Raw genomic sequence first — 26,306 nt, forward strand, 5'->3', positions numbered from 1 at the left:
ATGCTTCCTTTATCTAGAAATGAGCTTGTTTGATCTCGCACACTTGCACGCAAGTTGACGTGTAAAGTATATTCTACTATGGCTAGTTCTCAATATAAGATTTATTTTGTAGTATATATTACATTACAAAATAGATCTTGTATTTAAGAGTGGAGGTAGCATTATTTATGTAATCTATTTATCCACATGATTCAATATAAAATAGTGAAGATGATGACTTGAGCATTAGGAGATGCAGCCCACTTGATAATTTTAAAGAAGATAACATGACACTTATGCGATTATTAGATAATGCAGACCCCTTGAAATTGATGCATGATGAAGATGGAGGCTCTCTCTCATCAAATTGCAATATTGGTTCACCAATTAAGGCCATTGAACATGAGAAAAACTGAAAGAAATCTAAGCAAAAATTGAGTAAGAACAGAGAGAATCAAATAGGTTAAGGGTGAGAAGTTGAGAGAAACCTGATTCAGACAATGCCTTGTATATCCTGCAATGGTACTAAGCCTCAATCTACTCTTCCTTGTAGGTAAAGAGCTTCCAAGCAAGCAACTTCTCCCACAACCCTAACAGGCTCATTAAACTACTTGTTTTATGGGCCATTCTGAAACATTTTAAAAAAGTTGAACCACCATATTTTACGATGTGAAATCCACGTACATGTGAGCAATCCCCCCCCCCCTCAAAAGGACTGTCTGTATCATACTACATTCAGTTTAAAGTATAAGATCTAGTTTATAGTGTAATTTATAATGCAAATTATATCTTATATTTAGGATCGAAAATAGTATAATTTATCCGATAAAGTTTGGAAACAAAACAACAATGAAACAAATAAACAACAAAATTATTCAACTCCTACTCTAACTAATTACAAGAGTTGGCGGGCATAGAGCCCAACCCAAAAGACACACCTATTTGAGAGTAGTTTTGGCAAATTTGACTTCGTTTGTGAATATTATGTGGATCCGTGTGAAACTGAGAACTCTAATTTTTAAAAATAAGTATGGTGGTTATTAGTACTCATTTTAATCAGAAATATAACTATGTTTTAAAAGTAATGTTTAGCTGAAAATGTAGGTCATCTTATAATGTGAGCTCAATTTTTTTAACTCTACCCTTGTTTCATATAGTTGACTTAATCAAGAACTAAGGGTAAGATTAGAAGCAACTGATTTTTTTCTTAAGAAAATTAAGGATAAACTAACTTCTCTTGATATGTGTAAATTATCTTTTTAATAAAAAAATAACTTATATTCTCACTAGTCCATAATGTAAGACACTTTCTACAAATTATTATTGATCCAAAATGTATTCCATTTTGTAGTTTTAAGAAATACTAGTGAGAATATAAGTATATTTTTATTTTTGTTCCTGCGTCGGTTAATGTGCGTTGAGTAATTATGCATTAAGCGCTGTGAGCGTTACTTGTAGATAAGGGCAAATTAACCAAAAAAAAAAGTCAATTTTTCATGAGCTTAAAAAATTAAATTTTTTAATATACGCGATAGATATCGGAAGTGTACTATAAATTATAAATTGTGAGTATATTGAAACATGAGGGAATGAAAGCCATGCGCATTAAGACTATTTATAAGAGGGCCTACAATGAGGGTTTGGGAGTGAGATCCAACAATAATGATTAAGGGAGAATTTTATTATACTCCCATAAAAAAGATTTAATTTCAATTTATTCTTAATAAAGTCTGAAATTTCACTCATTATTAAAGAATCAAATTGAAATTATGCATTGATGGTAAATAATTAAATTATTAAAATATCCACATGTTGCTAAAGAATAAATGTTTCAACAAAATGGGCGTAGAGGGATTTAAACCTATGATCACTTTAGCTCCCCGACACACTTTTGACCACCAAAGGATTAAACCTATTTAATTATATAATATACCTCCGATCCTTAATATAAAAGTCAATTAACTAATTTGAGTAGATTAATAAAATTTGTTAAGTTAATTTTTTGTAATAAATAAGTATTATTTTTTCTAGAATACCTTTACTAATTATGTGTATTAGCAAGAACTATCGTTTGATAGAATCTTTAACATGTACACCTATTACAAAGACTAGTTTAAAATAAATAGATAAATATAAGCTTGTTAGGATTGTGAGACAAAGTGGATTTTGGTTTTATATTTAGAACCAAATTAAAAATCAAACTAGCTCTTATAATTAGGACCAGAAATAGTATAAGACATAATTAAATAATTTGAGTATATTAAAGATATTAGTTCAATTAGTTAATATGCTATTTGTTTTATAAAAAATCATAACCATCTTCTTTAATTTTCTCACTTCTTCTCCTACTTGATTATTATTGGAGAAATATCAATGAGGTTAATTTAAAAAAAATAATAAACATATAAAATAAGTTTTATATATAGAACCAATATTAATTCCATAACTAGGCATATTAATTACTATATAATAAACTTTGCTTCAAAACCACTTACTTATCAAAAGATGATGTGATTTGTCAAAACAATAAAATAACTTGTCATTTCAAAAGCTTGCCTGTCAATTTTTTATGGGAATTTGTTGGCTATACCCTTCACATATTTGATCTTATTTGTTACAATATGAAGTACATTTGTTGAAATTCTAATGGTAACAATAATACACTCTACATATTCAATCTTGTTTGTTATAGCATGAAATGAACATGTTTAAACTTAACTCAATGCAACTTGTCAATTCTCTTTGGTAATTTGTTGACAACACATTTGGCATATTTATTGTTTTTTATTGTCAACAATCTTGTTGAAAATATTATCGATTAAACACGAGTACTATCTTAATAGGATTTAAACTTTGGTTCAGATGAGATTAATTATTTCTCTTATACTACCTCATTGGTTAACAAGTTTTACTATTTATAAGACTTAATATAATTATAAATAATCATGTATGATATCTATGAAGAAAATTTTCATAGTTGAAATTTGGGAAAATGACAAAAACTGTTTATTAAATTTTAAAAAAATAAATAGGTTATGTTTACTACTTTTGTAATAGTCTTGAATGTCAAAATCTATCAAAATTACCTACCTGTTATTTTCAAATTTAACAGTATTTTTTGTCTTTTTTTTTTTGAACTATCGAGATAATAAAAAATTCATAAATAAATCACTAAATATATTTGGCCAAAAAAGTCTGTTTTTCGTCCATTTTTTTCAAATCAGACACAGAAGATTAGAACGGGAAGCTCGGACCACTGTCAATTAAATGCAATGCAATTTGCTATTAAATGAGCATTGTGCCGTCTCTGTTCATTTAATTACTGCCTCATTTCCTTCTCTTGACTCTCCGTCTTCTTCTTCTTCTTCTTCTTCTGCAAGTTCAAGAATAACCACCACCAAACGATGCTACCGGAGCAGTGGGTGCCGCCGTGCGGCAACCGATGTACCCAGAAATATGCAGCCCTTACCCAGCTTCCATGTAATCGTCTTCTACCCATTCCATCCAAGTCTCCTATGTTCTATTGTTGTTTTTGTCGTCCGCTTTTTATTTTTCTCTATAATTTCTTGCACTTCTGTATTTTCTTGTTTTCAAGATATTTAATCTTGGTAATGTATGCTTATAAGCATCATTTTATTGATTTGTGTAACCGCGCGGCGTAGCCCATTTCATTGACTCATAACATGCCTGGCTGGTGGTTTGATAATTTGAGTACGTGACATGGGCGAAAATCGGTATCTTTGTTTATAAACATTGCTGGTATCTTCCATGGATTACTCTATCATGCGAATTTTTTGTGTGGTTAATTGAGAGAAGTTGTCATGAAACCCGTCTCTGCTCGGAGGAGTATCATTTATGCAGGTAGGTGGGTTGCATTTCGGATATTATTCTGCGAAGTGAACAAGGCAATTCTTGCGTGTCTAACGTATCTTGTTGGTTGGTTGGTTGGTTTTTTTTTTTTTTTTTTTAACTCCAGAAAAATAGAAAAGATTGGAGATTCATCGTTTGAGTTTGTTGTATAACCCGAATGACTGTTGCCTTACTTGTGACAATACTTTAGGGCGAGTGTTCTGCAAGAAGGGATGCAACTCAGATGAAGAGACATGGGAAGAATGTGAGACTTCTATGCTGCTTCTTTACTTTTTTTCTACATATTGAATGATATGCATATGAATTCTTATATATTTTATTTATTCAGACTCTAGGCTGTAAAGCGTATTGGATTAAGGAGAATGGGGAGGGGAAATTTTCGTTTAGGCGTTTTCTTTGAATTAGATTCAGATCTAACATTCTTTTCCTGAGAACATGTTCATATTGATTTTAATGAATGGGAAGGGAAGGAAATGTGTGTAAGTCTAAGAAAATTTCCTAATCAAAGTATAAGGACAAAGCTGGTGTTCCATCCTTAATCCAAACATATCCTATATAGTTTTCAGTTTCTAGTATTTCTGCATTTGTACTGGCATTATGAGGAAAAAGCTGCTGTTCCTTCCTATCACTAAATATTTTTAAGTATTAGTAGAATTTGTTTTGATTTATTAATTCCAGTGAAACGTAACTATGACGCGGGACCAGAAGGATTTCAGTGATGAGAAGAGAGAAGAGAGTGAGAAAATTCATGAATTAATCAATTTATTCTGTGATCAAATAAGGGCCTAAAATATATTAAAAACATAAGAAATAATTGTTAAAAAATAAAGAGGAAAAAAAAAAAAAGAATAATCACCACAAAGCATAGAATATTGCAGAAATATATATATATATAGTTGACCTCTTACATTTCTTATGCCCATATCTATAAAGTGATTTCCTTTGATTAGACAAATAAATTCATTTTAAGTTGCTTGACTGAAGGGTTTAAAATCTGACAATTAGGCTATTGCTTTAGGTTTTGGCACTGTTTTCTTTAACCTTCAAACTTCCTGAGAACATGCTGACTTTGATCGTCTTGGAGAATTGCATCCAGAAAACTCACATGGTTTGGAGTACTGTTGAAACAGGTTTGGAGGACTGCAATCAAATTTGCTACAAGGACCCTGTCATAAAGGACCAGCAATGGAGTGCATATATTGACCGTTCTCCTGGATCAGCCTCTTATTCAGAGGTATTCTCTGATCTTATCCAGTTACTATTGCTTGCTTGCTTGCTATGCTACTGGTTACATTATTGCAGCATACATTGATGTTTCAGTCTTTAAATGGTTTCTCTTTCACTTTTACTCAATTTTTTTAGAAGTTTGATTCTGCTACCTTGAAGGTAAGGCTGTCTGTATGTCAGCTAGTTGTAATGTAAGAATAAATTATTTGGTTATTGCTATTCTAGCTTTTACATGTTTAAGCAATATCATTGATCTCGTATAAACTATGACTGAGGATACTGCATACCGTAATCATTTTCTAATAACCATTTTTGAATTCAGTTAAATATTGTTCATGGTGCCCATAGGCCTATCGGTAGTTTTCTACCTTGTGTTCATTGATGTGATGGCACCACTTTAGATTAATTCTAAATCTAAGTTGGAACCTTTTATTTTTACAGGTGATTTAAAGGAGTTGCTAGAAGGCATTTATGGGTTATTTTTTCCTTTTGTGGCCGTGTTTGTGGATTAGTTACAGGAGTCGGTTGTGAACTATTTTATGTAGCAGCAAGTTATAATGGAATAATTATGTTCTAAAGCATCATAGACATTACTTACTCTGTCTAGAAGGTAATGAGGGCACTACCACGTCAGGGGTTTAGGTCCTGTTTTGGTGTAGGAGAAACTGACTGAGACGAGATTAGTAGCTAGTTCTTGGTCAAAGCCTTTTTTAATTCAATGTCTTAATTAACGGAAGGTCAATCTGATATGAGATTAATGTGAGAATGATTTAATGAAACAGTAAGTTTTAACGACTTTGCTGTTTGTTTCCTAGAATAATCAGAGTCTTGGTTGAGGAAATTGAGAGCAATTATGTAGGAATGACTATCATTTGAGATGCAGTTCAATTTATGTGGACACCTGGGTTCTTCTGATTAGAGTTTTCTTTTGGTGATGACTGCCACCCTCTTAGAACCTTATAAATTCATGGTTGTTTATCAAGAAAGAGAATGGGGGGCATGACTTATAGGAAGAAAGGTCTGTTACGGCATGATTCCCCTCATTGGCCCATGAGCAGCTTTACCTTAAGGTGAAATTATGTCAACTTTCTGAAGTGAGTTACGTGGTAACATGCGAGTGGTCAGATTGATTATTCACTTGGAGGGCCATGATTTATTTATATGACCTTTTGCTCACTTAAGCCAAGCATATCTCCTTCTATTCTTTGTTTTTGTGCATTGCTCTGCTATGAGTTTATGAGAATAAAATGCTCTCATTTAAAATATTATAAGCAGGGTGCTAATATGTTGCGCAGTGTGCTGCTAAGAGTTTTAGAAAAATAATGTTGATCCCTTCCCTTCATTTGCAGGAATGCTTCCATGCATGTGCATCCGGCTGTGGTTTCAAGGTTAATATGATGTTTAATTATCTTACTTTTAGTAAGTCCTCTACGGTGAGATGCATAACAGTTTCCTTTTAAGGTTATATGGTAAGATGGACTCTTAGGCTTGAGAATGTTGCCAGCGACTGCGAGCTCCTGAGGGAATAATACTAGTGGGCACTATGTCTAATCATACTTGTGTCATATAAGTTTCATTTTTCTACCACAGTGATCTGCTAAAATAATTGCTACTGTGCATCTTTCTTTTTCACGTAAAGAGTCTGCTAGTCTTCAACATTTTGATTTTACTTTTAATGATATCTTTGCATTTTACAGTTCGACATCAAAGAGGAAGAAGTTAATAAGGCTTGTCCTAACAGGCCATCATATTCTCATCCTGATCAAAAGCAAGGGCCACAACATGTACAACCTACCAACCAGTCAACTGCTAAGCCTGGCTCTTCTGCGTAGTGCTAGAGATAGGTTGATATACAACAAACCCAGAACCCTGTAACGATTCTTTCTGGCCATTTTTTGCGGGAACTAGCCTGACATCATATTTTTTTGTCAGCATGGTTTTGGATCACTTGTCAATAGATTTAGTTTCTTTCTTCCTTGAGGGTCTAGAAGTTTTTTGTTGCCGAAAAGGCTTGGAACTTGGGTTTTTTTCTTTTTTTGGAATGGATATACTGTGACTTCAACTATCATAATGGTCAGAAGTTAAAAAGCTGGAATTTTGCAGTTTTGCATACGCTTTTTTCCCTATCAAGTTGACTGAGGAAATTTGCATAGTGTTCTTATCTAAATGGAATTTTAAGCAGGATGTCATATTTCACAGTTGTTACTTGGTAATGCACGCCATTGCCATTGCAATTGTTGGTTGTTTCGGTTCAAGTTATATTGTAGAATTGATGCCAAGTGCCCATTTTTTATCATTCGCTGGTGTTCAAAGATATGCATGAAAAATTACCACTCAAGTTTGATGCTTTTGTGAGACTTGGGCACTGTAGTTCCATCAAAATTAACTTTTCTCTTTAATCGACAATTGACAAAATTATGCCTGATATTAGTTTGTTGACAAGAGCATGATAGTTATTTTTTAATTATTTATTTTGTTGGTTACTGAGATGAGATGGGGAACTAGCTTGCTTGAACTTCTCTGCCCACAAAAAAAGAAAAAACATCAGCAATCCCAAGGTTTTTACCGAAAAGCCAACATTATTATTAGGAACACATTACCCAATTCTCTTGTTCCAGCTTCTATGCATCAAAATCCCTGTAAATGGTGACGTTCCGGATTTTTTTTAATTCTGTACTATGTTGGAAGTTAATTTTTTTATTAAAAAAAGTTTTTGTGCGTCTTCACTTTTGAGAAAGTTTTTTTCCTTAAAAGTTCATTTTCTTTCTAGGGCAAAATTGCGAGCAATATTAAAGCCTCCCACAAAAACTTGCCAAAATCTGCATCCTAGTAATCGGTATAATCTATATGAAGGCCAGCATGCTTCCCAGCTCTTTGATTAAATAAATAAATAAATTTAAATACAAGAATTGATACCCATTCAGGCTTAAAAAGAAAATAAAAATAAATAAACATTTATAGAATAATAATGATAACAAATACATAACAAAAATTTTATATCCTAATTTCTCTGCAACTCCTTGTACCGTGCTTCATTATCTTCATATTTTCCTCTGCGCCGTTTTCCTGAAAACAATGCAACCGCCAACTCCACAATTTGCCATAATTATCTCTTCCTCTCTTTTGGGGAAAAACAAAAAAAACAAAATTCCGGACAAACTACTTAGCATCAATCGATCAATCCATACACCAACCAAGGCCCCATTGGAGGACAATTCTCCCAACATAATTTTTTCTCATGCAGCCTTAAAAGTATCTGCTAATCGTTGATAGTATTGCTTTTGCTGCTCCAAAAAACAAAAGAAACCATTGTCACAAAAAACAAAAAACAAAATAAACAATTTTAAGCATAACAAAATAAACCATTTTAAGCATATAAAGTATAAACCTCAATCTAATCTATACATACACACACACACACACACATATATATACACACAGTATTAAAATTCCAATATCACATACCATGTCTGACACCGAGGGAGAAATTTTAGTGAGAGCAGTCTCAAAATGGCTTAATTTGATGGTCAATGCATCTGAAGTTCTCTCTGCTGTTGATGCCGACTTCTCTTCAGCAGCAGCCAGAGCTGCTTCGTTCATCTATATGTTAATCAAAGTCAGCAAGCTCCCCAGAATCGTTACCACATTTACACATGTATGTTGTTATTGTGATAAAGATCGGACTAGACTAGCCGATTTGACCACCATGTGGGGAAAAAACAACGAAAAAAAAACTTGCTGGTCTACTATCTTATTTGATTTGCTTAAAAAATCAATCAGTCCAAAGAAAACACCAAACAGATAAAAATTCAATCAAAACTACCTTCTTTTTTTTTGTTTTAAAATTTTAAGAGTTCGTATCTTCGTAACTAATCCATTGCTGTGAGTGACTAATCACTTTTTACTATATCAACAAAAACATTTTTTTTCCTACATCAATCAACATAAGTTTAATATGATATGATTTTTTATAAATAAAATTAATATATCATTATCCACAATTCAGCAACAGTTGGACCAATAAATTGTGTATATGCATACAGCACCCACATGATACACTCATGCAATGATGCTACGAGAAGAGGGCATGAGGGCTTTTAAAATATCATTTCATATCAGCTCTGGCATAGGATAACCATATACATAAAAAGCAGATACATACCAATGCAGCAAGATCAGCACCACTAAGATTTTCACAAGCTTCCATTCTTCCAATGGCACACAAATCCACTGTGTCATCAATTGGCTTCTTCCTTGCAAGAGCTTTTAAGATCAAGCCTCGCTCATCTGAGTTTGGCAGAGGAACAAACAGAAGTTTACCTAACCTACCGGGCCGAAGGACTGCACGGTCCATCACTTCAGGTCTGCATAAGAGAAACACACGGTATACAGAATTGTCAGGTGCAGATAAAAAAGGAAGTGACAATGAAAATGTAAACAAGCCTCATATTCTTACTTAAACAAGAGATGCTATTAAATAATGATGAGGAAAGCATAACAGATATTACATTAAGAAATAATACTTTTATGCTTTCATTTTCAAGTTCCTTTTCCCAAACCAAATAGGTGTATATGAAATGTGATTAGAGATGGCAAACAAGTTACCTGTTTGTAGCACCAATGACAAAAACACCTTGCCTTTGCTCTGCACCGTCTAATTCAATAAGTAGCTGCAATCGCCAATATTTGTCAATTTTTTATCCATGCTGAAAATAGGAGTTATCCTTATAGCATGTTAGCATTAAGTGATTCCTTCCAAAGATTTAAGAAATTGTTTGACCTGGTTCAATAGTCGCTCTACAACCCATCCACCTTCTTTACCACGTTTAGTTGTCAGTGCATCCACCTAAAGATGATTCAAAACATAACAGGTAAATTTTACAAATTGCAGATAAATTAGAAGGTTCCCTCTACTGAAACAAATTCAGTTTCAGTTTACTTAGTAAATATAATTTTATATGCTGTTTGTAGGCCAAAAAATTAACAAACAAGTGAACAGGTCTTTCATATTTTTAATTTTGATATTTTTTTATTTCAAACGATTCGATACAAAAAAAAAAATCAGACTTATAAGGATGATTTAAATGAAAAAAAAAAACTGAAATTAGGACCATTGAGATTTTAGACGTTTCTCCGCTGCTCCTTGCAAAAGGGCAAAAATTGGGTCCATAATAAACATTATTCAAAAGTAAAATAGCCACAAACCTCATCAAAGAAAAGAATGCAAGGTGAACATGTTCTTGCCCGACTAAACAATGTCCGCACTGCTAGCTCACTTTCTCCAACATATTTATTTAGAAGTTCAGGGCCCTGCAACAAAAGCGATTAAGACAATTCATTAAGATGCTTCATTTCAGACAGGAGGATCCTGTAACTCAACCAGAACTTAAGAGACAATGGTGCTGTAGCTGTTAAACAGACCTTGATATGAATAAAATTGGCTCCCGCCTCATTGGCAACAGCTTTAGCGATCAGTGTTTTACCACACCCTGGTGGTCCATAAAGCAAAAATCCTGTCTCAAGATCCACCCCAAATTCCTGAAAAATAAAATTTCAAGAAATTAAAAATCATGTGAGACAGTGTATAATGATTTTTCATGACATAGCGTGTACAAAAGTCTATTGATCCATTATAGATTAATAAGATGATTTTAGAAAGAGAATTAGAAAGTGAATCATTGAGGAGTAAGCTAGTTATAAAATCAATATTTAATAAATACAATACATGGTTCTGGGATCTCCAATAATAGTAATTTTTGTTGAATTAGATTCAGACACATGGCTAATATCACAAGCATAACGTAAACAGAATTTGCGGGCCACAGTACAGTTGAAAAAGTGACTACATTACAGAAGACAGCATAAAAACAATATCAAATTGACAATGCAGATTTACTATCTTGTTACTTAACAAAAATACACTGAGCCCCAAAATATTCCAAAAAGTAAATCCTTTTGTAAAGTATAATCCCCACTTCAAATCTCTAACACTAAAACCCATTGAATGAAATTGATTACCTTAATAAATATCAATATCAATATATATAATAAAATCCATAGTAAGCGACACTATTCACAAACCATATGTTTAGTTACCATCTATTCAAACATGAGGGAAGGAAGGGAGAAGGAAAGAAGAGAAGAGGAGACGAGAGAATGAGAAAACAGAGAACTCAGAATTTGGTAATTCACAAAGATTCATCTGTGTCTGTTACAATATCTTGATATCTATTTATAGACCCTATCCTCACCTATCAACTAACTAACCAACTGTTCACTGCAACGTTATGATTATACAACATATTACCCTTGACTGCTAGATCGATGAGGGATTCAATGACACGACAATAGACAAAGTCTTTCCTGCATTTCAAGCAAACGCATGGCCAATTATCAATTTATGAATTCTTTCACACATATCAGCTACAGCCTACCCATTTAAGAGCTACAACGGCACACAGAGAGAGAGAGAGAGAGAGCTCTAAACACCATGAATTTAGAACTTTCACCAGCCCATCAGACCCCTTGATTTTGTAAAGGATAGATCCTATGTTAAGTTTCAAAATGAAGGAAGAAAAAAAAAAAAATCAAGGAAACATACCAGCATTAAAAAAATTGGCAGGCTAAATATATTTTATCCAACATAGGACTAATATTCATCTTCAACTCATTTAATAATCATGCATTCTGCCAACAGAAGCACTTTCCTCTTGTAATCAATTGCACCCCAAATTAATCATTAACAATGGTTTTCAAAAATGTATCAGTGATCCCCTTACTATAATGTGATAACAAGCACCCAATCACCCCAAAACCTTAGGGTAGAAAAAAAGGTACAATCTAAAAGATGAAAAAATGCATATAAAGTTCAGCTAATTTAATGATTTTCCCCAAACAAAAGCTGCCTACTTTACACATCCATCTCTGCCACAAGTCAATAAAACAATTCCAGCCAAAACTACCTCATAATCCTCTGGATACTTTATGCGTCTGACAATATAACGCTCAAACTCTTGTCTTAGAAGATCAAGCCCCCCAATATCTGCCCATTTTACATTAGGAATGGAAGAGAACCCTTCTCTTCTTGATGAAGGTTGCACTAATTTGACTGCTTCCTGCAAAAGTACCCCGAAGATTATAATGGTTTTCCATGTTATTAAAAAATATTACATAAACCATAAAGGTAAATCTTTCTAAACATTCATCAATTTATTGACATGGAAAAATTATTGAAATGAAAAATGTTGATGTAAAACTTATTCTAATCAAACAATTGAGATGCTCATAACCATAAATAAATGGAAACACACAAAGACATACACGCTTCATTACGACCATTCTGAGAATAAAACTTGGTTTAATAAATAGCTGTAATAATGTATGATATAATTCTAGAGGCAAGAAGAAAAAAACCTTGGAGGTAATTAGAAAAGGAAGGAACAAATAAGAATATGAGGATATAAATCAATCTAAGGCACCTCAAAATCTGACATTTTGATGACAAGCTTATCCATCTCTTCTGGTAACCAAGGTTCCCTCCACCAATCTTCATCATGCTCATCTAAAAGATCTTGGGATAATTCATGTTTCCTGTCGTGAATAATTCTTTTCATTGCTAGGTTACCCGCCTTATCAGCTAGAGCTGCCAAATCTGCTCCAACAAAACCTGGTGTAGACCTGGCTATTTTTCTAAGGTCAAATGAGCCCTCCAGATTCAGATTGCGAGTAAGCACAGACAAGATCTCCTCCCTAGCATATTCATCAGGGACACCAAGGAAAATTTCACGATCAAATCGCCCAGGCCTTCTCAGGGCAGGGTCAACAGCATCAGGCCTATTCGTAGCTCCAATAACAAGAATATAGCCAGGAAGGGCATCAGAACTTTCTGAGCTATCAGCTGGCTGTAAGAGCCTGCTTGATTGATCCATTGAAGTCATTAACTGTGTTACAATTCGTCTCTCCATCTCACGTTGTAAATTTTCTCTTTTTGAAGCAATTGCATCAATCTCATCGATAAAGACAATTGATGGGGCAGTCTTGTATGCTTTAGAAAAAAGCTCTCTAATGTTTTCTTCAGAAGCCCCTAAAGTATTTATCAAACGATTGGTTAAGAAAAATTATCTATCAAAAAGAAAGGCTTAATGGTAGCAGCAATCAAACTAGTTTCAACTCCCAAATTCCGACCAATTAACTGGAAATATCACTTAAAGGTTATGTTCTTTACAACTAAGACAAGTAAAATAGAACATAACAATCCAGAGCTTTAACTTCCTGAGGTCAAGTTGTCGACCATCCAAGAAAATGACAACTCACTCTAAGCAGCCATATCAATATCAGGATAACCGTAACAGTAACAAGTTGTAATCACTAACCACGTTCCAAAGATCCTAATTGCTACTTAATATCAACCTTGCAGGCTGCACAAACAATCTTTTCTTTTTTTTTGGCCACTGCACCAGTAAGTTTATCATAAAGTTGCAATGAACAGGAATTTTTGTCACCACGGACTCAACTTATTCCAATCAGCATTGTTCATCATTAGCAATTATAAAGCACTGACGACATCAGTTCTTTACATAATTCACTTCAAACATCAACTATCTTCAGATAATGCCAATCAATATAAGCTTTGAAGTTTTCCCCTAACAAGTAACTACATTGATATAAGACGGTCAAGCATGGGAAAAATCAGGATCACCAAAGAACAAAAACAAAATTTCAAAGATAAATAAATAATTGGAATGGTAACATTCATACCTGAAACTCCGGAAACCACTTCTGTTGCTGATATCTGATAGAATGGAAAACCGGTCTCATTAGCTATAGCAAGAGCCAGAGTGGTTTTGCCACACCCTGGGGGTCCATGTAACAAAATCCCTGCCATAGGCCTCACCCCTAGCTTTCTTGGCAACTGTGGATGATAAAGTGGAACAATTACTTCCATCTTCAATTCCTCCAGCACCTTCTTCATCCCACCCAAATCTTTGAATCTAGGTCCACCCTTCCCCTTGACCTCAACATCACCATTGCCATTCGGAACTGAACCCCTCAATTGCCTTTTTGGTTCCAAATCATCGTTCATGTTACCTCCAACCGCATTCATAGCATCAACCTTAGTTGCCTTCTTATTATTAGCCACCTCCAGTTCAATGTTTTTCTCCTCTACTGTGGATTTCACATTCTTTGTTTCCGAGTATGAAGCCCGCAACATTGTTTTCATTAAGTCAAAGGCTGGTTCCACTTTCTCCCCATAAATTGCATCCTCTGACGTAGACACAGTCCCATCTTCGCCGTCTGATGACACTGATGTACTAGAAGTTGAGGCAAAAGAGGTTGATAGAATGCCCCGATCCCTTTGCAACCTTTGAAGGTGTAAATCCTCCATTTTTTGCAATCTCTCTTCGCTTTCATCAACTTTCTTGCGCCTCTTTCGAGATGCACTTCGACCCTCTTCTTCGTCTTCATCATTATCTTCTACGGTGTCAGGCTTCAATATGGGAGTATTAGGCTTTCTGTTCAACTGCCTGTTCCCATGCTTGGATGACTCCAAAGCTTCTTGAACAAATCGAGTCAAAGTTTGTTGTTTTGTTCGCTGATAATCAGGGTAATTTGCACGAAGATGATTCACAATTTCATCCATAGTTGAGTACCTGGATTTGCAGGACTCGAGGCGACGACGAAGAATTTCGTGCAGTGACCTTCCTCCATTTCTTCTTCCCATCTCCGTAGATTCTGTAAAGCACCGACTCAAACTTTCTTTGTTGTTGGTTTAATATGCTTCAAAAACCAATGTACAGAGCAGGCGACACGATCACGACCATGAAGACGCAGTACGAGGCTCTGAGCATGACGCAGCAGCAGAGCAAACCCGGAGCGGAAACTGAAGAAAACCTAACTAGAGACCGTTTTTTCGGCAACCATTCATATTGAAAAAAATTGAGTTAATACAATTTTTTAGCTCAACTCTTTTTCTATTTTTAGTTTTACCTCAACTTATTTTTCAAACTTATCCCTCAATTTTCAATTCATAAATTTTGATTTTTTAAATATATTTTTTATTTAAAATATTGATTCTTATAATTTAATAAAGATCTGAATTATTTTGTCTTTTTAAAGAACTAAAATTTTTTAAAACTTGAGCAATTATAATAGAAATTAGTGCAAACTTAAAAAATCAAATATTTTATTAACTCTTTGGTTCAATATTTGATTTAAACTTTTATTTTTTATTAAAATATTTATAATTACATTTTTATACTTTTATTTGTGATAATTCGCATAAAATTTCAATATTGTAATTGTAGAAATTATGAGGACGAAAAAAATAAAGATATGAACGATAAAATTATAAAAATTAATCTATCAGCCTTGTCATTCTATTGTATTTAAATGTTAAAATAGAATGTGAATTTCTACCATTACTATTATTAAAATTTAATTTTGTCTCGTAACACGTAAAAATATTATTCTGTTGTACTTTACACATTCTTAATAAAACTAAAATGTTTTCCCTTTTGATAATTTGGAAAAAAAAAAAAAACTTCAAAACATCACAAAAGACATAAGTTTTCTGTTTTGAGAATAAAAATAATTGTTACGGATGCTGATATAATTTAAACATTTAAAATATTCCATTTGCCTAAAAGAAGATAATAACCATTTCAATGTCATCGTCTTAATTGGCTAGACAAGGTTTTTAAAAAAATCATATGTAAATAAATAGGATATTCCATCACTTAAATATCACCAACACAGCAGCACTGGGTAATTCCCTTGAGTTGGTAATAACGGCAAGAACCACAAACAGGTGAAAGGGATTTAATAACAATTTTAAATATATCTGTTGGCAAGAAATTCAGTCGAAAATTGCTGCACTCATTGTATTAATAAAAATTATGACATGAGGAAACGGTCAAAAATGAAGTGTGAATCCCACTAGAAGTTCTGGTCATGATGAAGAAATTCCTTCTACCCTAAGCTACCCAACAAAGATTTAAGAGAAGGACAAGCACAAACAAATCCCATCGAGAACTTGAATAAAAATCAACTGAAATTTGGGCCTTGTAAACTGCAATGTCAATCTCCAGCTCTATAATTTCATATCCAGCAAACGAGGTTTCTTGTATGGTTGGTTCCTCCTACAAAATTACAAACACAAGTTCCAACAAAACCTTGTCAAGAAAGGGGGAACAGTAAGGATAATAAATTCATCAAAATGAAAATTTTGTTAGTGATATAATCAACCATTTGCTGATATTAGTGATGAACATTGTTTATTTATATTTGATTAAAAAGGTTCAGGAAAAGAATTACCTGCCAGCATCTATTGCTTTCTTTTATCCTTTGATTTAGAGTGTTGCTGCCCATAATATGCTTTGTGCCTAGCCAATGAAAACTTAAGATGAGCCGTGTTTTGCTTTCTCCTGGCTTTTCGAGATAAACTTTTTGTCTCGACATTTGACTCCTCTGCAGATGGTTTATCTCTGTCTCCCAATCTATCTGATGAACTTGACTTGCTGGCATCATCTCTTGATTTTTTTTTTGTTCTTCTTGTCCAAACTTTTTGAATGAAGGAGCTCTTTAGTCTTCTGCTTCAGCTCGTACCTCTTCCGTTTGCTTAACTTCCATTCCTCCTCCCTATAAGGAGCAAGTTTCTTCAAGGAAATATATTGATTCAACTCTTTTTCGTCCATCATCAGTAATTCTGAGGCACTCAAGCCGAATCTGTTTGGCTTTGTTTTGGCATACTTGAATCTTGTCTTCAAGTCCCCAATGGTATCCTCATAATCTAATTTATAATACTCATCCATCATTGCCTGTCTTGCTTTCTCCAACAGAGCTGTTTTACGCTTCCTCTTCCGCTTACCTTCCTCATGAACTTGTTCTTCATTGTTTTCTTCCTCCTCTTGGAGTTCATGATCACTGCCATTCTCCATATTCTGCCTCAATGCTCGTTCCCTTGCAGCAAGAAACCCATCATCAGACCCACACGCGTCCCAGTCTTTAGGAAGTCCAAGCAATTCATCCTCCTTCGCAAAATCAGGCTTCTCCATTTCATCATTATCACCACAAAAATCTGAGTCAGCATCTTCTGCATTATAATATTTTTCATCAAATGCCGCCTTCATCATCTTATCATACTCCTCAGGGTCAAATTCCTCTTCTATTTCTGCGACAGACAATGGGATAAGATCGTCATCATGAATTCCTGCAGTCTTCATTATCTTCTTAACCTTCTCCTGCATCTCTTGCTTCTTCAAATTCTTCAGATGTTTCAACTCCTCCTCCCTCTCCTTCTGTGCTATTGCCATTCTCTCCTCTTTGCTCTTCCTCTGCTCCTTCCTTGCATTTGTCTTCTTCCTCACTGACCCTTCCACATTCCGAGCATGACCCAACACCCTGTCTCCTTGATTTTCTTGATATCTGAATTCGTACTCTTCCTGTCGTTCGAGATCACTCTCCTCTGATTCTGATACCCATTCCAAGTTTTCCTTATCAACACCCAAATTCTCCCCCTTTTTGTCAATCCACATCTCGTTCATGAAATAGTTTTTCAGAAACTTGGAATTTTCATCTTCATTTGTATCTTCGCTAAAGTACTTCTCCAATTCCTTCCCATATTCCTCATCATCACTTTCTCTTTTATTGTCACCTGCCTTCTCCTTCACTACAAAAAAATCCCCTTCATGATCATTTAAACCTTCCTTTTCTGATGCATTAAGAAAAGCCCTTTTCAATTCTTCTTGCTCATCAACATAAGTCTTTTTCCCCTCTTTATTTTCTGATATACTATTCTCCTTCCCACCACTTTTCTCTTCTATATCCCCAAAATCTGGTCCCTCCTCAATCAAATGCTTTGCCATCACATCCTTCAGATACATCGGGTTTCTACCACTTTTATTTTTAGAATAAACTTTCTCCATTTCATTGCTTTCCTCTTCACTGCTATCATCTGACTCAAAAAGCTTAACATCTTTTTGCATGAGACAAGGGTCCTTCTTCTTCACCTTATTTAAGCAGTCAAAAAACTTCTTATTATCCCTTCTAGACATTTTTAGCTTCTCATCATCAGATGATTCAGATTCTTCATCACTATCAGAGGATGAGGATGAAGATGAAGAGATAAGACCCTTCTTTTTTAACTCCTCAAGACGCTGGAGGTCCTCCCGCTTCTTGTTGTATTCAAATCTGCGAGCATACTCCTCATTTATCTTGACTTCTGATATGTCATCATTTTCTGAGTCACTACCATCAAAGAGTTGGAGAGCCATACTCTGTCGGCCAACACAGAAACGAGAACATTAAACAGAAATTCCCTTAAAGATGCATATTATTTGAAATTGGAAAATTATCATGACTCACAAATATGTTATAAGAGAAAGCAGCAGTAGCAACCAATAAAAATGGAGATAGACCCTATGACAAATATAAAACTAAGCTCTGATCTCAAAGGAAAGGGAGACAAAAAGGCTACTATAGGAAAGCCCTTTTACCCATATAATTGTTTTTCAGCAAACACTATTTTTCAACTAACAGAACTTACTAACCTTTACTAAACACAAAACTAACTACCATGTAAAGTTTTAAACAGAATACCATGAAGGAAAACCACCTAAATGAAACAAATAAAACTTTAAACTTCACATCACAATAAATAATGTTAGTGAAAGATAGTATTTATACTGGACAGATCTAAAAATTGAGGTTATTTGCTCTCTATGTCAGCGAATACTTTTAATCCATATCAGTAACGGACTTCGCCTATCACACTTGATACTTTAAGCCAAAAAAGCATGCAAAGCACAAAATCTTGCACTCAATGATAGATACTAAAGACCTAAACAAAACTGAGTTGGGCAACAGCTAAAATGCAGAATTTTGGACACACATTCGTCCAGGTTAAATTAAGACTTCTGAGCTTGAAATTGAGAGTTTGTTAAAGGTAATGCTTACAAAGTACCCCACAAAAAAAAAAAAGCAAAACAAAACAAAAGATGAAGACAGCTGAAAGATTGGAAAAGAAATCCGTGCCTATTTATCCCAGCAAAATACAAACAGTTCTAAACACTGATGACTGAATAAGACTAATCAAAGGGAATATGATAGAACTGAAGCACCTTTCGAGGGAGAAACGAAGTGAAGAAGAGTGATTATTAACGTAACTAATTTCTATTGCTCCCTCTTGTCTTTGAAATTGAAAGCTAATAGTTATGGCGACAGTGCAATTCAAATCAGCATTTCAATAGTGCATTCGAGAATCACTTAAGAGGTCGATGTACTTAATTCGACGATTTAGAACCTCTAGAGCAACCATTGCAAGCAAACAATAAAGATGCGCAAAGTGAGGATTGAAAATCAATAATCAAACATGGAGGACAGAGCAGAAACACCAAGCATGCTTCAACATCTTCGAAATGAAGAAAAGGCCAATCAATGTTGAAAATCTATAAATACCTCTTGAAAAGACTGCTAGAGAGAGGTCGTCGTCAACGGTAAAAAAGAGAAAAGAAGATGTTATCGGTATTTGCTGAAGCGGCAGGACGACGGACTCGGAGCTCGCGGAGACTGAAGGTACGGCACTACGGCGGCTCAAGTAGGCAGAAGGAGGGATTGATGGAAGAGGGAACTGGAACTGGGAAACTGGCGAACGGGGATATTTTTCTGGACTAGGGAATCAATTAGGGAAAATTATAATAAAAACCCGAGAATTAAATACAAAAAGATTCTCAAAATTATCAAATTATTCAAAATCCTAAGGGATCTTATTACTAAAGACTTTATTTGTTTAATTACCAAATTATCACTTTTTTAAGTATATACTGACAACTGAAAGAACAATCATTGATAATTTAAAGTACAACGATTAACAACTATCATGCGTATTAGCAACACATTTTCTCAGTGCATTACAAAAATGTAATGTTTGAGTTGTCAATATTTGCTGCGATAATTGTTAAATATTACACCTTAAGTTATTAAGAACTGTACTTTTCAGTTATTAATGGATTCTTAAAAAAAAAAAAAGATAAGAGCAATTTGATAATTAAACAAATAGAATTTCTTGCAATAAAATTCCCGAAGACTTCTGATTGATTAGATATGTTAAGGGATTTTTTAATATTTAATTCTTTTATATTGGACCTTATTGTAAGGAAAAAAGACAGAAAAATGACATGTTAACTTTATAATGCCCAAAACATCTGCTAAATTTAAGAAATCCCATTTTGGTCTCTCGAGACCAAATTGGGATTATCATGTAAAATGAAAAGACCAAATTGTCTTTCATTTTATTTATTGTTTTTAAAATACCAAAGCCCCCATTTGGCTGTCAGTCACTGGATCTTCGTCGGCGGCAGTTACCGAAGCTCTGGCGACCGGCTAACAATTGGTCACCGGAGCTTTAACAGTCGGAAACAATTTTTTTGAAAATTTTTATAATTTCAGTATAACTGTTAACAACTTTTGTAACGCTATTAACAACTTCAGTATAGCAGTTAACAACAGGTTTTCTGGAAAATTCAACAAGTTTCAGTAGCCGAAAACAATTTTTTAGAAAATTTTTACAACTTCAGTATAACAGTTGACAACTTTTGTAACGCTATTAACAACTTCACTATAACATTTAATAATAGATTTTTTGGAAAATTCAATAAGCTCCGGCAACCAGAAACAATTTTTTTGAAAATTTTTACAACGTCAGTATAACAATTAACAACTTTTATAATGCTATTAACAACAGGTTTTTTGAGAAATTCAAAAAGTAGCATTTTTACAACTTTAATAATGCCATTAACAAGTCCGTAACTCTATTAACAACTTCAGTATAGCATTTAACAATATGTTTTCTTAAAAATTAAAAAAAATGGTATTTTTACAACTTTAACAACTACTTTTTTTTTTTGAAAATTTGTACAACTTCAGTATAATGGTTAATAACTTTTGTAATGTTATTAACAATTTTAGAATAGCAGTTAACAACAAGTTTTTTGAAAAAATTCAAAAAGTGGCATTTTTACAACTTCAGTAATGTTGTTAACAAGTTCCGTAACTCTATTAACAACTTCGATATAGCATTTAACAACAGATTTTCTTAAAAATTTTAAAAAATGGCATTTTTATAACTTTAACAACTACTTTTTTTAAAAAATTTTACAACTTCAGTATAATGGTTAACAACTTTTGTAACTCTATTAACAATTTCCATATAGCAGTTAACAACAGGTTTTTAGACAAATTTAAAAAGTAGCATTTTTACAACTTTAGTAATACTGTTAACAAACTCGAAAACCTATTGTTAACCGTTATACTGAAGTTGTTAATAACGTTAGAAAAGTTGCTAACCGTTATACTGAAGTTGTAAAAATTTTCAAAAAAAATTGTTTCCGCTACTAGAGCCCTGACGACCAATTGTTGAATTTCCCAAAAAACCTATTGTTAACTGATATACTGAAATTGTTAATAGCGTTACAAAAATTGTTAACTGCTATACTGAAGTTGTACAAATTTTCAAAAAAATTGTTTCTGGCCACCGGAGCTTGTTGAATTTCCCAGAAAACTTATTGTTAACTGTTATACTGAAATTGTTAATAGCAACCGTTATACTGAAGTCGTAAAAATTTTCAAAAAAATTGTTTCTTACTAACAGAGCTTCAAGGACCAATTGTCAGCTAGTCCCCGGAGCTCCGGTGATTCCCGCCGCGAAAGTTCCGATGACTTGCCGACCAGTAGAGGCTTTGGTATTTTAAAAACAATAAATAAAATGAAAGGTAATTTGGTCTTTTCATTTAACATGATAATTCCAATTTGGTCTCTTAAGACCAAAATGAGATTTCTTAAATTAAGTAGATGTTTTCGGCATTATGAAGTTAATATGTCATTTTTTGTCTTTTTCCTTATTGCAATGTTCTCAATCAGTTTTCAGTTTTTCCCCCAAAATCCATTATCGCCTTTTTTTTTTTGTGCAAGATTACAAACTTGTACTTTTTTTTTTGCCACAGCAAACTTATACATTTTTTAATGAGTAGAAATAACAATATCAATTATAAAATCAAAAAGCTGTATCTTGTGATATATTCACAATTTTGAGCTTATAATTGAAATAATTTAAAAAATTGATTAATAATAATTGATTTTGAAATACTCTTCTAAGTTAAATAGCTTGTAACTAAATCTATATTTTGGCTCAACAATAAATTCAGTATTCTTGGATTTTGGATTGCTTTCAATAAAATCAGGACTTTGCCATATAATTAAAATTAAAATTGAATTTATATCATGAATTAATGAATCTAGTGGGTTAAACTTCACTGGTTAAATCAAAATCATACATAAGTTAAATATATTTTTTTTTTAAAAACTGCAAATGATATTAATAGAAAATTACAAAGATAATTTACACCCTGAAAAAAGAAAGAGAACACATAAATACGTAATGATGAAAATATACTATGAGGTGTTCAATATGGAGGTTTTAAAGCTTAAAAAGCATTCATCTAGTTAGAGGCCTGACAAGCCTTTTAAAGTATTCAAGGGATTTTTAACTTAAAGAATGTTTACGTGGAAGAGGATATAGATTATTACTAAGCTTGACGTAACACATGGCATGGCAGCTCCAAAACCATCATGACACGTGATTTATTGGTGTATGCTCACTTTGACATTGAAAAAGATAAGAACAGGTTCTAAGAATCTAAAAGGAACTCTTAAACCTAATTTTCACATTATTAAATGCTCAATACAACAATATACATATGGAGGAGTCCAATGGAGGTTCAACACTTCAACCTATTAAATTAGGACCCAAATGCATTATGAGATAGGCTATGAGAGTTTCAAAAGGTCATTCAATCATATTCAAATCTAAAAAGATATCTAAAAGGTCCATATATATTTATGAACATGAATAGTATTTATAAAAATTTATTTAAAAAGTCCAATAAGATTTAAGAAACAATAAACATGGTTTTATACAGCATTAATTAGAATTCTATTTGTTTTAATTAGTTTTTTATTTTATATCGATTGCTTTCTTAAAGACAAAGACTTACATATTTTGTATTACATGAATTAACAGAGTCAAATAAAGATCTTTTCGTTAATGGTATGATCCTATGACCTTTCTCATTAATGATGAGATGCTCTTAAATAGTGTGTGATTTAGATTATTTTATCTTAACTAGCAAGTTAGAGTATGCTAGAAAATCTTTTAATTTTTTCTATTTTTGATACATTTTCTCATTTATTTTTGATATATTTTATTTAGTTAGTATTATAGGCTCTGATAGTTTATAATGAGCTTTAAGGCTTATGTTATCAATTAAAGTTTTAAAAAGTCCAATCTTATAAATATTTCAGTATGTACTCTACTCAAGAGTAGATTTGAATGATTAATAATATGATAATTTTATTTCTCTGCTAAGAGCATTGCACACATATCGTATTCTCGTGAGAATACTTTCATAATATTAAGGAAGTTTTCATAGCTAGGATTATAAAAGACTGGTTCTTTTAAGTTCCTATTTTGATCATTTTTTTTAGTTTCTTATGTTTAGAGTTACAAGCAACAAGTTTTTTTGGGGTCTTAATTCTAATTCTTATCACATAAACAAATAAGAGAAAGAAAATTTGCAGAGAAGGCACGAGGGAGAAAGATTGTAGAAAGATCATAATATCTTGACCTTTTCTGTTGTGGCTATGATACCAAGTTAGTTATCCAACTGAGAGCATCTTGAAAACATTGCAGTATGAAGATTTGACTATCGGCAATTTCTTTTCCCATATAAAATGCTGTAGTGGTAGACTCAAATAACAGATAACCAGATGAAAATATTAATGCTCATGCCACTTCCATTTTCCAAGTATCACTGCGCCCACCCCTTTCTTTATTTATTCATCATGAATGCAAGTATCACCAATGGGTAGACTACTCTTCAAATTGCTTCGTGAAAATTGAAAAGGAGACATAATGATGAATCTCTACGATGATTGAGTTTGGTGATCAATCTGACCTCGATGTAAAGCAATATTTTGTCAGAATTGTACTCCTCCAATCCATTAATATATAACCCAATTCTTAAGTTGATTATAATCCTAAATATAAGACTTATTTATTATATTTATTAATTTTTTAAAATTATCTCTATTAATATTCTCTTAACTATAATCAAATAGGAGAGAGGGGAAAAATATTATGAAGATGATAATAGTGTTTTAGGAAAAATACATCGTATTTCTTATAATTAACTACTCCCTCCGTTCCTTATTATAAGAGACAAATAACCAAATTACGTTAATAAAAAAAACAGTTAAATTAGTTGAGGATAATTAATGTGTAAAAACTATAATATTTTTTCCAACAATGCCCCCATTAATAAGGAGAGAGAGTATGAGAAAGAACAATTAAATTATTAAAAGAAAGAGAAGTGGGAGGGAGAGAGAGTATGAGTTGAAAACAAAATAAATAGGGGTAAAATAGGAAATCAATATAAAAAAATAGAGACAACTTTTAAGCGTCTCTTATATATGGGAACATGCCATAAGCATTAAATGTCTCTTATAATAAGAAATGGAGGGAGTAATTTACCTAAGACCTTTAATTTAATTAAATTAGTTAAAGTGATTATTCTTTGGATTTGGATGATACGGCGACCATTGGTCTAGTTGACTAAGCATGTTCTTTAACTATAGGCCAAAATTAACAGAGTCACCTTGAGAAAACCTGATCAATATGATGCCCAAACCCAATTGCTATGGTGTACAGACACAAAATAAGTGTTCCCTTGATTATTCAATTTGACAACCAGAGAGACAGGTTTGTCACATTCAAATGACGTTGTCTTAAAATATCACTAGTTGGTAAGACATGGTTAAGTAATTTCCAGACTAGGAATGGTTGCTTCGCCGTGAGGGAAACGGACTGGAGAAATTTCTAGAAAGAATCCGCTGCCATAGAAGCTATAGAAGAAACTTGAAGGAGGAGTTCATTGCACCCGTCTTTAACTGAATAGATACCAGAAGTATTGCCTTCCCATAAAAGCCAATCCAGGAGTCTAATACGAGAGAGGAGTGTTGAGAATTAGACGAGCATTTGCCGAAGAGTGTACTGTGCGCACCAATAGAGCATTTCATTAAATAGGTTTCTTGTTAAAAGGAACATGCAATAAGAGTTCTGCCCCATGTGTGAAATATTAACTCTGGTTCTTAATATAAAAACTACTTAACTAATTTAAATAGATTAAGAAAATTAGTTATTTGTAATAAGTATGAGTTGATTTTTTTTTTAAAATATCATTTTAGAGATCAAAATTTATAATTGAAAATTTAAGGGAGTAAAACCAAAATAATAGCAAACATGAGATATCAAAAATTATGTTAACTCTTACTTTTATGAGTAGGACGAAAGAGAATATTTCCTAAGCAAATATATTTCTTTTCTATCTCGTTTTAATTACTTCCCAGAAAAAAAAAGTTTATACATCTAGAATCCAATCACAAATGTGTTTTGGATAATTGGATGCAAGAGAGAAGATAGGGATTGACATCAAATAGGACCGACTTAATAAGTATTACCTTCGCTCTTTAATATAAAAAATTAGTTACGGATTTTGATTTGATTTTAAATAAAGATTTTAATATACTTTGTTTTCTAAATTTATAATTTATTTTTTAAAGTATCCATATTGATTATGCATATTAAGGAAGTTTTCATCCAAGAATAATTATAATGAAAAGGATATTTTAGAAAAATTAACTTATTTTGTTAAAAATAATTAATTTAACTAATTTTTATAACCTATCTAAATTAATTAAATAACTCTTATGTTAAGAATAGAAGATAGTACTACAAGAAGCATGGAAGCAAGTTTTCCTTTGAATTGAGCATCCTTGAATGTCATTATACTTCTAAACAGGTCCTTTCCGAAAAATCAAATGTGCAAGGACACAGGGCATCATCCCGTGGCTCGTAGCCTGGACGGTGCAGATCAAAGCCGTATTCACAAATGGATCATCGGTTGCTGGGGCATCTTCTTCCTCAATCGGAGGGTCAGCAGAGGCAGTATCCCTTGTTATTTGGGCAACGCCAATAAACGCAATTCTGATATCAGGCAGGGAGCCATTCCACGTGACAGTTCAACGAACGAAAGACTGAAAGATGGGAAGAGAGAACAAGCCAAAAAGGGAGGCAAAAAAAAAAAAAAAAAAGAAAGAATAAAAAAATCTGTGTGTCGCAT

At 33.1% G+C, this 26,306-nt stretch overlaps 3 protein-coding genes across 5 annotated transcripts; 1 reads left to right on the forward strand and 2 right to left on the reverse strand.

The window, feature by feature from the left end:
* The first annotated feature begins 3,319 nt into the window (after window positions 1-3,319).
* On the forward strand, window positions 3,320-7,188 carry LOC114729237 (uncharacterized). Of its 2 annotated transcripts, none has more exons than XM_028916227.1 (4): window positions 3,320-3,459; window positions 4,040-4,093; window positions 4,980-5,083; window positions 6,426-7,188. In XM_028916227.1, exons 1-4 carry the CDS (start codon window positions 3,384-3,386, stop codon window positions 6,534-6,536), a joined length of 345 nt encoding a protein of 114 aa, XP_028772060.1. In that variant the 5' UTR covers window positions 3,320-3,383; the 3' UTR covers window positions 6,537-7,188. The 2 variants fall into 2 exon arrangements, with proteins under 2 accessions (XP_028772060.1, XP_028772069.1); XM_028916236.1 differs by lacking the exon at window positions 6,426-7,188 and adding an exon at window positions 5,518-5,893.
* Window positions 7,189-8,206: 1,018 nt separating this feature from the next.
* Window positions 8,207-14,970, reverse strand: LOC114729212 (cell division control protein 48 homolog C-like). Of its 2 annotated transcripts, XM_028916207.1 has the most exons (11): window positions 14,727-14,970; window positions 13,834-14,628; window positions 12,555-13,159; window positions 12,039-12,191; window positions 10,498-10,614; window positions 10,282-10,386; window positions 9,857-9,922; window positions 9,682-9,746; window positions 9,239-9,440; window positions 8,542-8,676; window positions 8,207-8,360 (listed from the first exon to the last, which is right to left on the reverse strand). In XM_028916207.1, exons 1-11 carry the CDS (start codon window positions 14,782-14,784, stop codon window positions 8,313-8,315), a joined length of 2,349 nt encoding a protein of 782 aa, XP_028772040.1. In that variant the 5' UTR covers window positions 14,785-14,970; the 3' UTR covers window positions 8,207-8,312. The 2 variants fall into 2 exon arrangements, with proteins under 2 accessions (XP_028772040.1, XP_028772032.1); XM_028916199.1 differs by having other exon boundaries at window positions 13,834-14,970.
* A 1,133-nt stretch (window positions 14,971-16,103) lies between these two features.
* On the reverse strand, window positions 16,104-19,700 carry LOC114729228 (protein KRI1 homolog). The gene is given in 4 exon segments (XM_028916217.1): window positions 16,104-16,214; window positions 16,390-16,618; window positions 16,620-18,350; window positions 19,531-19,700. Coding segments are annotated over 2 exon segments (1,947 nt in total). The 5' UTR covers window positions 18,348-18,350; window positions 19,531-19,700; the 3' UTR covers window positions 16,104-16,214; window positions 16,390-16,399.
* Window positions 19,701-26,306: the final 6,606 nt, after the last annotated feature.

Source organism: Neltuma alba, unplaced genomic scaffold (assembly GCF_004799145.2).
Source record: "Neltuma alba isolate B1F8T4 unplaced genomic scaffold, ASM479914v2 tig00002462_pilon, whole genome shotgun sequence".
Lineage (NCBI taxonomy): Eukaryota > Viridiplantae > Streptophyta > Magnoliopsida > Fabales > Fabaceae > Neltuma > Neltuma alba.

Coding starts and splice junctions, on each gene's coding strand:
- LOC114729237 (XM_028916227.1), top strand. CDS start 3,384: ATGCTACCGGAGCAGTGGGTGCCGCCGTGCGGCAACCGATGTACCCAG. Junction 3,460..4,039: donor AGCCCTTACCCAGCTTCCAT/GTAATCGTCTTC, acceptor ACAATACTTTAG/GGCGAGTGTTCTGCAAGAAG. Junction 4,094..4,979: donor TGAAGAGACATGGGAAGAAT/GTGAGACTTCTA, acceptor CTGTTGAAACAG/GTTTGGAGGACTGCAATCAA.
- LOC114729212 (XM_028916199.1), bottom strand. CDS start 14,797: ATGGGAAGAAGAAATGGAGGAAGGTCACTGCACGAAATTCTTCGTCGT. Junction 10,387..10,497: donor CCAATTTTATTCATATCAAG/GTCTGTTTAACA, acceptor CTTTTGTTGCAG/GGCCCTGAACTTCTAAATAA. Junction 8,361..8,541: donor CTCCCTCGGTGTCAGACATG/GTATGTGATATT, acceptor TTTTTGGAGCAG/CAAAAGCAATACTATCAACG.